At 65.8% G+C, this 12,964-nt stretch overlaps 1 protein-coding gene across 1 annotated transcript in view; it reads left to right on the top strand.

The window, feature by feature from the left end:
- LOC142362332 (staphylococcal nuclease domain-containing protein 1-like) overlaps window positions 1-12,964 on the top strand; it is a 119,189-nt gene that overhangs the window by 51,927 nt on the left and 54,298 nt on the right. Inside the window, exons 11-12 of the mRNA XM_075429571.1 lie at window positions 1,970-2,059; window positions 9,909-10,009. Coding sequence (XP_075285686.1) covers window positions 1,970-2,059; window positions 9,909-10,009 — 191 coding nt within the window. The remainder of the gene's footprint in view (window positions 1-1,969; window positions 2,060-9,908; window positions 10,010-12,964) is intronic.

The following is a 12,964-nucleotide window of genomic DNA, read 5'->3' as shown; positions in this document are numbered from 1 at the left end:
ATCTGATTCCTCTCCTTCATTTCCTGCTGCTTTCGCCTTATCTCCCTCTTCTCAGTGTATTCCTCCCCTCCCCAGCTCGGCGAGGCGTGTGGGGGGCCGTTCCCCATGGCGCCACGCCGGTGAGCAGAGCGAAGTGCTAAGGGCCGTCCTCCACCGGTGTGGGCTGGGCAGCTCCCAGGGTTGAGTTGGGTTGGGTTGAGTTGAGTTGGCTTTGAGTTGGGTTAGGTTGAGTTGGCTTGAGTTGGGTTGGGTTGAGTTGGGTTGGGTTGGGTTGAGTTGAGTTGGGTTGGGTTGAGTTGAGTTGAGTTGGCTTTGAGTTGGGTTAGGTTGAGTTGGCTTGAGTTGGGCTGGGTTGAGTTGGGTTGGGTTGAGTTGAGTTGAGTTGAGTTGGGTTGAGTTGGGTTGAGATGGGTTGGGTTGAATTGAGTTGGGTTGAGTTGAGTTGGGTTGAGTTGGCTTGAGTTGGCTTGAGATGGGTTGGGTTGAGTTGAGTTGGCTTGAGTTGGCTTGAGTTGGGTTTGGTTGAGTTGGCTTGAGTTGGGTTGAGTTGAGTTGGGTTGGGTTGAGTTGGCTTCGCCTCCCTCCTTCCTCCCCTCACGTGCTGGCAGGGCCTGAAGGCACCGTAACTGTGCCGGTGCTGGTGCAGCCAACCACAAAGCGTGCCCAAAGTCCAGCACCCCCGCGGCGTGGGAGCAGGATCTGCCGGGGAAAGCTGCCATTGCTCCCGCCGGGGACGGTGCCGAGCAGCAGCAGCCCCTTGGCACTGCTTTCAGAGCCAGGTCCGTTGTGCCGTTGCGCCGTGTGCTGGGTCCAGCAGTGGCGTGGTGGCACGGCTTGTGGGGTCGAGCCCTTTGGGGGTGGTGGCTCCAAAGACACCGTCGCTGGCCTGGGAATTGCTCCATCCCCAAAGCCTTGAGCTCTCGGGGATGGTGATCGGGCAGGAGGGAGCCCTGCCTGGAGCCCCTGCTTGGACCCTGGGGTCCCTGCCTGGGGTCCCTGCCTGGACCCCGTGCCTGGGGTCCCTGCCTGGGGTCCATGCCTGCACCCACCTGCCTGGATCCCCTGCCTGGGGTCCCTGCCTGGGGTCCCTGCCTGGGGACCCTGCCTGCACCCACCTGCCTGGACCCTGTGCCTGGGGTCCCTGCCTGCACCCACCTGCCTGGATCCCCTGCCTGGGGTCCCTGCCTGGGGTCCCTGCCTGGACACCCTGCCTGGACCCTGTGCCTGGGGTCCCTGCCTGGGGTCCCTGCCTGGGGACCCTGCCTGGACCCCCTGCCTGGGGTCCCTGCCTGGGGTCCCTGCCTGGACCCCGTGCCTGGGGTCCCTGCCTGGGGTCCCTGCCTGCACCCACCTGCCTGGACCCCCTGCCTGGGGTCCCTGCCTGCACCCACCTGCCTGAATCCCCTGCCTGGACCCTGTGCCTGGGGTCCCTGCCTGCACCCACCTGCCTGGACCCCCCCTGCCTGGGGTCCCTGCCTGCACCCCCTGCCTGCACCGCCTGCCTGGGGTCCCTCCTGGGGTCCCTGCCTGGAGCCCCCCAGCAAAGCCAGTCCTTGGGGGACGTGCCCCGTGCTGTTGGCACTCCCGGGGGGCATTGCCAGCGCCGGGGGCTCTCCTTTGGCTGGCGAGAGGGTCTGGGGTGCTCGCTGGGGGTGCTGAGCTGGTTGCAGGGACCCTGGCCACCCACCCCCCAAAGTCCCCTCCATCCCTTCCCCTTCAGCATCCCCTTCAGCGCGGGGACGCTGAGCTTGGCGCTGCGTGGTGACCCTCGGGGTCTGGGCTGCGGCGATGCTCGGGGACCCCACCCCGGGGTGCGGGTGGGCACCCGTGGGAGCGGGCAGGGGGTGCTGGGACCACCAGCTTTGGGGTGTCCGCTCTGGAGCGGGGAGCGGGCTGTCTCCCCACAGGGATGTTCATCCCATGGGGGGGTTTTGGGGGTCTCCACTGACCTGTGCCCCCCTCTCTGCAGGACAAGAACAGGAAGCTGCGGCCGCTCTACGACATTCCCTACATGTTCGAGGCTCGGGAATTCCTGCGGAAGAAGCTCATCGGGAAGAAGGTACGGAGGGGACGGGGGGACGGCGGCGAGGTCCTCGCTCGTCCCCGGCGTGGGTGGGTGCGGGCGAGGGGCCGGGAGCGTCCCCGTGCCGCGGGGGTCCTTACCGGTGACGTGGAATTGCAGGGTGCGCCCGAAGCCGGAGCACCCTGCGAGCTGGCCGCTGCGGGGTGTCGTGGTCTCGGTGCCGACGGGGAGCGCTGCGTGCCGGGCTCCGTGTTTCCCGTTGTTTCCCCGGCGTATTTTTCTGGGCTGGTTTAGAGCAATTCAGGGGAAGGAGGAATACGATGTGCGCTTAACTGCCGGAGCACATGCTCGGGATGCAATTTTGCAACGCTCATAAAACGGTCAAATAAAATCAATTTGCTTCCTAGCGAGCCTGCTCGCTGCTGCTGATCGAGGACGATTTCCATGCCTAATTGCATCTTGCCATTTCAGAGCCGTGTTTGTATATTCAAAAAAAAAAAGAAAAAAAAAAAAAAAAGAAAAAGAAAAAAAAGAAAAAAAAAGAAAAGAAAAAAGAAAAGAAAAAGAAAAAAAGAAAAAAAAGAAAAGAAAAAAAGGAAAAGATAAAAGAAAAGAAAAATAGAAAAAAAAAGAAAAAAGAAAAAAAAAAAAAGAAAAGAAAAAAGAAAAGAAAAAAAGAAAAGAAAAAAGAAAAAAGAAAAGGAAAAAGAAAAGGAAAGGAAAGGAAAGGAAAGGAAGGGAAAGGAAAGGAAAGGAAAGGAAAGGAAAGGAAAGGAAAGGAAAGGAAAGGAAAGGAAAGGAAAGGAAAGGAAAGGAAAGGAAAGGGAAAGGGAAAGGGAAAGGAAAGGAAAGGAAAGGAAAGGAAAGGAAAGGAAAGGAAAGGAAAGGAAAGGAAAGGAAAGGAAAGGAAGGGAAAGGAAAGGGAAAGGAAAGGAAAGGAAAGGAAAGGAAAGGAAAGGAAAGGAAAGGAAAGGAAAGGAAAGGAAAGGAAAGGAAAGGAAAGGAAAGGGAAAGGGAAAGGAAAGGAAAGGAAAGGAAAGGAAAGGAAAGGAAAGGAAAGGAAAGGAAGGGAAAGGAAAGGGAAAGGAAAGGAAAGGAAAGGAAAGGAAAGGAAAGGAAAGGGAAAGGAAAGGAAAGGAAAGGAAAGGAAAGGAAAGGAAAGGAAAGGAAAGGAAAGGAAAGGAAAGGAAAGGAAAGGAAAGGAAAGGGAAAGGAAAGGAAAAAGGAAAGGAAAGGAAAAAGGAAAGGAAAGGAATGGAATAGCGGCTTGCGAGGCTTTTGGCATGGGAAGTCGGTCCCTGGTCGCGGTCGCGAGCGGCTGCGGGGATGCTGGGAAGAGAGCTCCGGGCTCCGAAACGGAAACCGCGGAGGGTCCTGCCCAGCCCAGCGGGACCCCGGCCCGAGCGCTGCCGGCCACCCCGGGGTCACCGGCGCCGCTTTTCCTCCCGCCGCCGTCGCTCTGCTGGGGTTCGCTCTCTCCCGTGCTTGGCTGTTGCTGGAAACCACCCTTTTTCTCCCCAAACCTCTTTGCGTTGACCCTCGCCTGGCCGAAGCCACCGGCCTCGGTCACCGGGTCCCCACCGCGGCTGGGGACGGGGCCAGCCCTGCCAGAGCCCTTGGGGCTGCCTGTGCCGGTCTGCGTCCCCCGTGCCCAGCGCAGAGGGAGCCGTCCCCGTGCGGGGACCCCCACTCCCCGGTCATCCCTGAGGCTGGGGGCTGCTCTCTGTGTCCCCCATGCCCAGCGCCGAGGGAGCCATCCCCATGCCGGGACCCCCCACTCCCCGGTCATCCCCAAGGCCGGCGGCTGCTCTCTGCGTCCCCCGTGCCCAGCACCGAGGGAGCCATCCCTGTGCAGGGACCCCCACTCCCTGGTCATCCCCGAGGCCGGGGGCTTCTCTCTGTGTCCCCCATGCCCAGTGCCAAGGTGCCGGGGATGCCATCCCCATGCCGGGACCCCCGCCGGGGGCTTCTCTCTGTGTCCCCCGTGCCCAGCGCCGAGGTGCTGGGGGTGCCATCCCCATGCCGGGACCCCCACTCCCCAGCCGTCCCCGAGGCCGGGGGCTGCTCTCTGCGTCCCCCATGTCCTCGGGACCACATCTGGATGGCCATGCTGGGGAGGAGGCTGAGGGTCCTGCCTTCCTCCCGGATCCCCCAGCACCCTGGGGGGGTGGGCGGCAGGCTGAGCCCCTCCGGAGGAGCTGCCCTGGCATCGGCGCCCGCGGAGCGGCCGCTGGGGAGCCGGTGACCCCCAGAAGCAGCAGCACGAGGCCGTTGGGCTGCGGGTGCCGCCGGCCGCCGCGGTTAAAGCCCCCCAGCCCTGCCTGCCTGTCCTGGGGACCCCTGCCCCTTCTGGGGAGCCCTGCCTGCTTGTCCTGGGGAGCCCTGCCTGCCCCAGGACCCCTGCCTGTCCTGGGGACCCCTGCCCCTTCTGGGGAGCCCTGCCTGCTGCAGGACCCCTGCCCATTCCGGGGAGCCCTGCCTGCCCTGCCTGCCCCAGGACCCCTGCCCCTTCTGGGGAGCCCTGCCTGCCTGTTCTGGGGAGCCCTGCCTGCCCCAGGACCCCTGCCCCTCCTGGGGACCCCTGCCCCTTCTGGGGAGCCCTGCCTGCTTGTCCTGGGGAGCCCTGCCTGCCCCAGGACCCCTGCTTGCCCCAGGACCCCTGCCCCTTCTGGGGAGCCCTGCCTGCCTGTCCTGGGGAGCCCTGCCTGCCCCAAGACCCCTGCCTGTCCTGGGGAGCCCTGCCTGCCCCAGGACCCCTGCCTGTCCTGGGGACCCCTGCCCCTTCTGGGGAGCCCTGCCTGCCTGTCCTGGGGAGCCCTGCCTGCCCCAGGACCCCTGCCTGTTCTGGGGAGCCCTGTCCCTTCTGGGGAGCCCTGCCTGCTTGTCCTGGGGAGCCCTGCCTGCCCCAAGACCCCTGCCTGTCCTGGGGAGCCCTGCCTGCCCCAGGACCCCTGCCTGTCCTGGGGACCCCTGCCCCTTCTGGGGAGCCCTGCCTTTCTGTCCTGGGGAGCCCTGCCTGCCCCAGGACCCCTGCCTGTCCTGGGGACCCCTGCCCCTTCTGGGGAGCCCTGCCTGCTGCAGGACCCCTGCCCATTCCGGGGAGCCCTGCCTGCCCTGCCTGCCCCAGGACCCCTGCCCCTTCTGGGGAGCCCTGCCTGCCTGTTCTGGGGAGCCCTGCCTGCCCCAGGACCCCTGCCCCTCCTGGGGACCCCTGCCCCTTCTGGGGAGCCCTGCCTGCTTGTCCTGGGGAGCCCTGCCTGCCCCAGGACCCCTGCCTGTCCTGGGGACCCCTGCCCCTTCTGGGGAGCCCTGCCTGCCTGTCCTGGTGAGCCCTGCCTGCCCCAAGACCCCTGCCTGTCCTGGGGAGCCCTGCCTGCCCCAGGACCCCTGCCTGTTCTGGGGAGCCCTGCCTGCCCCAGGACCCCTGCCCCTCCTGGGGACCCCTGCCCCTTCTGGGGAGCCCTGCCTGCTTGTCCTGGGGAGCCCTGCCTGCCCCAGGACCCCTGCTTGCCCCAGGACCCCTGCCCCTTCTGGGGAGCCCTGCCTGCCTGTCCTGGGGAGCCCTGCCTGCCCCAGGACCCCTGCCTGTCCTGGGGACCCCTGCCCCTTCTGGGGAGCCCTGCCTGCTGCAGGACCCCTGCCCATTCCGGGGAGCCCTGCCTGCCCTGCCTGCCCCAGGACCCCTGCCCCTTCTGGGGAGCCCTGCCTGCCTGTTCTGGGGAGCCCTGCCTGCTTGTCCTGGGGAGCCCTGCCTGCCCCAGGACCCCTGCTTGCCCCAGGACCCCTGCCCCTTCTGGGGAGCCCTGCCTGCCTGTCCTGGGGAGCCCTGCCTGCCCCAAGACCCCTGCCTGTCCTGGGGAGCCCTGCCTGCCCCAGGACCCCTGCCCGTTCTGGGGAGCCCTGCCTTTCTGTCCTGGGGAGCCCTGCCTGCCTGTCCTGGGGAGCCCTGTCCCTTCTGGGGAGCCCTGCCTGCCCGTTCTGGGGAGCCCTGCCTGCCCCAGGACCCCTGCCCGTTCTGGGGACCCCTGCCTTTCTGTCCTGGGGAGCCCTGCCTGCCTGTTCTGGGGACCTTCCCGCATCCCGTCCTTTCCCGGGGAAGAGCTGGCACGGTGCGACGAGCCCCGGGAGGGATCGTCACCGGCAGCGGCTCCGGCAGAGCACCGTCATCCCCTGCGCGATTGATGAGTCGGCAATTAGCAATAATTAGGCCAGGAGGAGTTTTTGGTCTCGCTGCCGGCGCTTCATCAGCTGCAAGCGCCGCGTCTCTGCCGGGCTTGGCCGTGCCGCGCGCCGGGACGCGGCCGGGGGCTTGGCACAGGGGTCCTGTCCCTGCGCCCTGGGGACCCTCCCTGTGGGTGCTGTCCCTATGCCATGGGGACCCTCCTCATTGGTGATATCTGTGTGCCCTGGGGACCCTCCTGGTGGGTGCTGTCCCTGTGCCCTGGGGACCCTCCCTGTGGGTGCTGTCCCTATGCCATGGGGACCCTCCTCATGGGTGATATCTGTGTGTCCTGGGGACCCTCCTGGTGGGTGCTGTCCCTGCTCAGTGATGACCTTGCCTTGTGGGTGCTGTCCCTGTGCCCTGGGGACCCTCCCGGTGGGTGATATCTGTGTGCCCTGGGGACCCTCCCTGTGGGTGCTGTCCCTGCGCCCTATGGACCTTCCCCGTGGGTGCTGTCCCTGTGCCCTGGGGACCCTCCCTGTGGGTGCTGTCCCTGCACCCTGGGGACCCTCCTGGTGGGTGCTGTCCCTGCACCCTGGGGACCCTCCTGGTGGGTGCTGTCCCTGCATCCTGGGACCCTCCTGGTGGGTGCTGTCCCTGCTCCCTGGGGACCTTCCCCGTAGATGCTGTCCCTGCACCCTGGGGACCCTCCTGGTGGGTGCTGTCCCTGCTCCCTGGGGACCTTCCCCGTAGATGCTGTCCCTGCATCCTGGGGACCTTCCCCGTGGGTGCTGTCCCTGCTCCCTGGGGACCTTCCCCGTAGATGCTGTCCCTGCACCCTGGGGACCCTCCTGGTGGGTGCTGTCCCTGCACCCTGGGGACCCTCCCCGTGGGTGCTGTCCCTGCTCAGCAGTGACCTTGCCGGGTGGGTGGGCGGTGGCAGCTCCGGAGGGCTGCTGTGACACTAGAGGGAGCCTTGCTTTAGCAGGTGGGGACCTGGATGTACCCCCACCCCATCCCACCCCACCTCATCGCACCCATGGCACCCCACCCCGTGCCGAGGGGACCAGCACCCACCCCAGGCAGCAGACCCTGCTCCCGGCACCCGGGTCACCCCTTGGTCAGGGGTGTGCAAGACACCAAGCGTGAGCTGGGAGCTGCTGGTGTGTGGGGTCCCGAGGCATCAGCACCCCCGAGCCCCCTGCGCCCAGCAGCTGGGGGTCCCCGGGGCCGTCGCCTCCCCGAGCCCCTGCCCAGTGCCAGCACTGGGAGCCACGTTTCGCTGTCGGGGACAGATGTCCTCTGGCTGCGGCGAGCTGTCTGTCCTCAGCTGCCCTCCTGTCCTCGTCCTGATGCCTCCCGGCGCGAGGGCTCCGGCTGTGCCGCAGGCAGCGTGCCATGTGGCATGGGTGGGCATCAGCGCTGCGCAAGGGCCGCGGTCGGGGTCAGACACCTCAAAAGCACCAGCTTGGCACCATGGGATCCCGTGAGATCCACAGAATCACAGAATCACGGAGTGGTCGGGGTTGGCAGGGACCCCTGGGGATCCCCCAGTGCCACCCCCTGCCCAAGCAGGGTCACCCAGAGCAGGGGGCACAGCACCACGTCCAGCCGGGGCTGGAATATCTCCAGAGAAGGAGACTCCACAGCCCCTCTGGGCAGCCTGGGCCAGGGCTCCGTCACCCTCAGAGGGAAGAAGTTCTTCCTCGGGTTCAGCTGGAGCTTCCTCTGCTCCAGTTTGTGCCCGTTGCCCCTTGTCCTGGCGCTGGGCACCACTGCAAAGAGTCTGGCCCCGGCCTCCTGACCCCCACCCTGCAGATATTTAGAGGCATTTCGAAGGTCCCCTCGCAGCCTTCTCTTCTCCAGGCTGAACAAGCCCAGCTCCCTCAGCCTCTCCTCGCAGGAGAGATGCTCCAGTCCCCTCCTCATCCTCGCAGCCCTGCGCTGGACTCTCTCCAGTAGCTCCTCATCTTTCTGGAACTGGGGAGCCCAGCACTGGACCCAGCACTGCAGATGGGGCCTCCCCAGGGCAGAGCAGAGGGGCAGGAGAACCTCCCTCGCCCTGCTGCCCACACTCCTCCTCATGCACCCCAGGATCCCTTCTTGGCACCCAGGGCACGCTGCTGGCTCCTGGTCACCCTGTCGTCCCCCAGCACTCCCAGTCCCTCTCCGCAGAGCTGCTCTCCAGCAGCTCAGCCCCAGCCTGTGCTGGTGCCTGGGGTTGTTCCTCCCCAGGGGCAGGACCCTGCCCTTGCCCTGTCGTCCCCCAGCACTCCCAGTCCCTCTCCGCAGATCTCACCCGTGGGCATCTCCGCACCCGCCGGCTCACCCCGAGCCCCGTCAGCGGGAGGTGCAGCTCTCCCACAGAATTTTCCCCCCAAAGTGGACCCCCACAAGCTGATGGAGCACAAATTTCCCCGGCCGCCCCTGCCCGCGGGAGGACGGGAGCGATGGCGGTGCCGCTCCCCGGCACGGGGACAGCGCTGGGTGCACGGCCGGGTCTCCAGGCTGCCCGGGGCTGCTCTGCGAACCGGCCTCCGTGTCCTGCCCGGCGTGGTGCCGGTGATGCTGATGCCAGCTGGCAGCTACGGGCTTGGTGGGTACCTGCAGGTACAGGCGAGCTCTACCAGAGGCCAAAATGTGATAAACCATAAACTGGGAGGCATCGGGGCTGGCTGCACGCTCAGGATCCCTCCCGTGGCAGCGGGATTGCCCGTGCCAGGAGCCCGGCGCGGCAGCTTGTCCTCCCTGGGAGGCTCCTGGTTGAACATGCCCGGCCCTGGCTCCCACGCTGGTGTGTTGGATGTTGCTTCGCCGGCAGCAGCGTCGGTGCCAGCAGCCGGCTGGGCACACGGCTCCTGCAGCTGGCTGTGCCGAGGTGTCGGGGCTGGCCGGTACGGCACCAGTACAGGCTGGGGCTGAGCTGCTGGGCGCTGCGGAGAGGGACTGGGAGTGCTGGGGGACGACAGGGTGACCAGGAGCCAGCAGCGTGCCCTGGGTGCCAAGAAGGCCGATGGGATCCTGGGGTGCATGAGGAGGAGTGTGGGCAGCAGGGCAAGGGAGGTTCTCCTGCCCCTCTGCTCTGCCCTGGGGAGGCCCCATCTGCAGTGCTGGGTCCAGTGCTGGGCTCCCCAGTTCCAGAAAGATGAGGAGCTACTGGAGAGAGTCCAGCGGAGGGCTGTGAGGATGAGGAGGGGACTGGAGCATCTCTCCTACGAGGAGAGGCTGAGGGAGCTGGGCTTGTTCAGCCTGGAGAAGAGAAGGCTGAGAGGGGACCTTCGAAATGCCTCTAAATATCTGCAGGGTGGGGGTCAGGAGGCCGGGGCCAGACTCTTTCCAGTGGTGCCCAGCGCCAGGGCAAGGGGCACCGGGCACAAACTGGAGCAGAGGAAGCTCCAGCTGAAGATGAGGAAGAACTTCTTCCCTCTGAGGGTGACGGAGCCCTGGCCCAGGCTGCCCAGAGGGGCTGGGGAGTCTCCTTCTCTGGAGATATTCCAGCCCCGCCTGGCCGCGGTGCTGTGCCCCCTGCTCTGGGTGACCCTGCTTGGGCAGGGGGTTGGGCTGGGTGACCCCCAGGGGTCCCTGCCAACCCCCACCATTCTGTGACTCTGTGATTCTGTGGCCGGCCGGCAGCGGGGTTTTGGGGCAGGGGGAGGATGGGGTGTGCGGGGTCCCTCCCCCGGGCTGGCTGCCTCTGACCCCGTGCCCATCTGTCTTGCGCAGGTCAACGTGACGGTGGACTACATCCGACCGGCCAGCAGTGCCACCGACACCGTGCCCGCCTTCTCCGAGCGTACGTGTGCCACCGTCTCCATCGGAGGAATGTAAGTGTGGCCCTGGGGATCGGGGCTCCAGCCTGGTGCTCACCGGGGCTTCGCGGGGCTCTGCCGCGTGCCGTCGCGTCCCCGGGACGGAGCGGGGCTCATCCCAGCACCCCGCAGCCCTACACCCCCAGTTTGGGGGTGCCAGGCTGGCGGACCCCCGCGAGCCGGCCGCCTCGGCGAGCGGCGTGGCCGATGCTTTGACTTCGAGGACGCGGGGTGGGCTCTGCCGGAGCAGCCCCCCACTCACCAGCCCTACCCCCAGTTTCCACGCCCGGGGGGGGTTCGGTGGCTTCCCTCCCGGGGACACGGGGTGCGTCTGGCACGGTCCCACGGCGCGGTCGTGCCGGCGTGGCAGGCGCCCGGATGGCAGCGGCGCTGCGAGCTGCGTAGCGATGATTTGCCGTAGGCTGCTGGCTGTATTTTTTTTTTCCCAACCCCCCATAGCAGCTCTTTTGGAAAGCACCCAAAGCGCTGCAGCGCTGCACTTTTCTTCCCCAAAATCCTCGGATTTAGGGAAAAGTTGCGGAGCGTCGTGCTGCGTGGGGGGGGACACGGCTCCGTGCGAAGCCGGAAAGCTCCCCGGCACCCCGCTCCGGGCTAATTAATGCACTTATGGTGTGGCCTTTAATGATGTTTAATTTTCCAAGGGAGACCCAGCCTTGCTCGTGCCGGGGCTGGGGCTGCTCCCGGGATGAAACCGCGGCACCGGGAGCCTGAAGGGCTTCCCTGGACGGAGCTACCGGGCGCGGTGGAGCCCAGTGGAGCAGCCCTGCTCTCCCACGGTGCCGAAACCCACCCGGTTTATTCAGCGATGCTTCAGCCGCGTCCCCCGGGGAGCTCATTCTCCAGCCGAGCGCGTCTGGCCGGCTTCTCGGGAGCGACAGCCCCGCCGTCGCGGTTTTGGGGTGGTTTGGAGGAAGATGGGGTCCGGGATCGTTTGCAGTGCACAGGGAGGAGAGCGTGCGGCGCGAAACCCCCCGGCTTCTCCCCCCGCCAGCCCCGGGAGGCTCCCGCCGGCGCTCGTGCCGCGACGGAGGAGCAGGATTTTCCCTTCTCGGGAGCATCTTGCCGAGCGCTGCCGCCTGCTCTTAGCGTCTCCGGGTGCAGATTGAGTACGAACAGCTCTCGAGTCGCATCCCCCTGAGGGTGCGACCCTCATCTTCCTCCTGAGGGTGACGGAGCCCTGGCCCAGGCTGCCCAGAGGGGCTGGGGAGTCTCCTTCTCTGGAGATATTCCAGCCCCGCCTGGACGCGGTGCTGTGCCCCCTGCTCTGGGTGACCCTGCTTGGGCAGGGGGTGGGACTGGGTGACCCACAGAGGGCCCTGCCAACCCCTACTATTCTGTGATTCTGTAGTGGAGAGAGTCCAGCCATGAGGTTGATTAAGTAATTGGAGTATTTGCCACGTGAGGAGAGCTGGGAAAGCCAGGGCTCTTCATCCTGGAGAAGAGATGGCTCGGGGGCATCTCGTCAATGTGTGTCCATCCCTCATAGGGGGAGTCAAGAAGAGGGAGCCAGGCTCTCCTCACTTGCACCTGGTGACAGGAGCATCTCTTCTATGAGGAGAGGCTGAGGGAGCTGGGCTTGTTCAGCCTGGAGAAGAGAAGGCTGCGAGGGGACCTTCGAAATGGCTCTAAATATCTGCAGGGTGGGGGTCAGGAGGACGGGGCCAGACTCTTTGCAGTGGTGCCCAGCGCCAGGACAAGGGGCAATGGGCACAAACTGGAGCAGAGGAAGCTCCAGCTGAACCCGAGGAAGAACTTCTTCCCTCTGAGGGTGACGGAGCCCTGGCCCAGGCTGCCCAGAGGGGCTGTGGAGTCTCCTTCTCTGGAGATATTCCAGCCCCGCCTGGCCGCGGTGCTGTGCCCCCTGCTCTGGGTGACCCTGCTTGGGCAGGGGGTGGGACTGGGTGACCCCCAGGGGTCCCTTCCAACCCCGACCACGCTGTGAGTCTGTGATCCCCGCGTCGGGAGGGAACCTGATGGGAGTTTGCGGGGGCCGCCGCTCACCTTGGCTTCATCGCCGTAATCGGGTGCCAGCGGAGCGAGCGTCGGAGCATCTCGGCGTGGCACGGGGCAGCCGTGGGCATAACAGAGCGGGGTCTGTGCCGGCCGGGCTCGTGCCACGCCGGGGACGGAGCGGGGAAGAAAGCCTGGCTTGTCCTCCTGGCATCTGGGCTGGGCTGAGCCTGCTTGGCAGGCTGAGCACGCCGGCAGCTCGCCGGCGCTGAGCCGGCTCCCGGTCCCGCAGCCCCCCACCCACGCAGGCAGCGGGGTGGGTGAGGGGGAGCCGGGGCAGGCATCGGCTGCACCCCTGGGGTGGCTCCTGTCCCCCCCCCAGAGCGTGGCAGGGGGGCCATGCCCACCCTCGGCGGGGGAAGGTAGCACCCGCTCGGCTCGGGGCGGTGGGGGGGTTTGCCAAGGGCAGCGGGGTGACGCTGCTCCAGGCCCCTGCCCCCCCGCCTGGCGTCTGGGGAGCCCCTGCTTCCAGCTCGAAGCACCGGGAACTCGAGGAGCTGGAGCACAAACCCAGCTTCACCTGCCTGTATCCCTGCCTGTATCCCTGCCTGTATCCCTGCCTGTATCCCTGCCCATATCCCTGCCTGTATCCCTGCCTGTATCCCTGCCTGTATCCCTGCCCACATCCCTGCCTCCATCCCTGCCTGTATCCCTGCCTGTATCCCTGCCCACATCCCTGCCTGTATCCCTGCCCATATCCCTGCCTGTATCCCTGCCCACATCCCTGTCTGTATCCCTGCCCATATCCCTTCCCATATCCCTGCCTGTAGCCCTGCACGTATCCCTGCCTGTATCCCTGCCCACATCCCTCCCTGTATCCCTGCCCATATCCCTGCCTGTATCCCTGCCCACATCCCTGTCTGTATCCCTGCCCATATCCCTTCCCATATCCCTGCCTGTATCCCTGCCCACATCCCTGCCTGTATCCCTGCCCATATC

Source organism: Opisthocomus hoazin, chromosome 8, assembly GCF_030867145.1.
Source record: "Opisthocomus hoazin isolate bOpiHoa1 chromosome 8, bOpiHoa1.hap1, whole genome shotgun sequence".
In the NCBI taxonomy this organism is placed as follows: domain Eukaryota; kingdom Metazoa; phylum Chordata; class Aves; order Opisthocomiformes; family Opisthocomidae; genus Opisthocomus; species Opisthocomus hoazin.
This window is presented reverse-complemented; position numbering and strand designations above follow the sequence as displayed.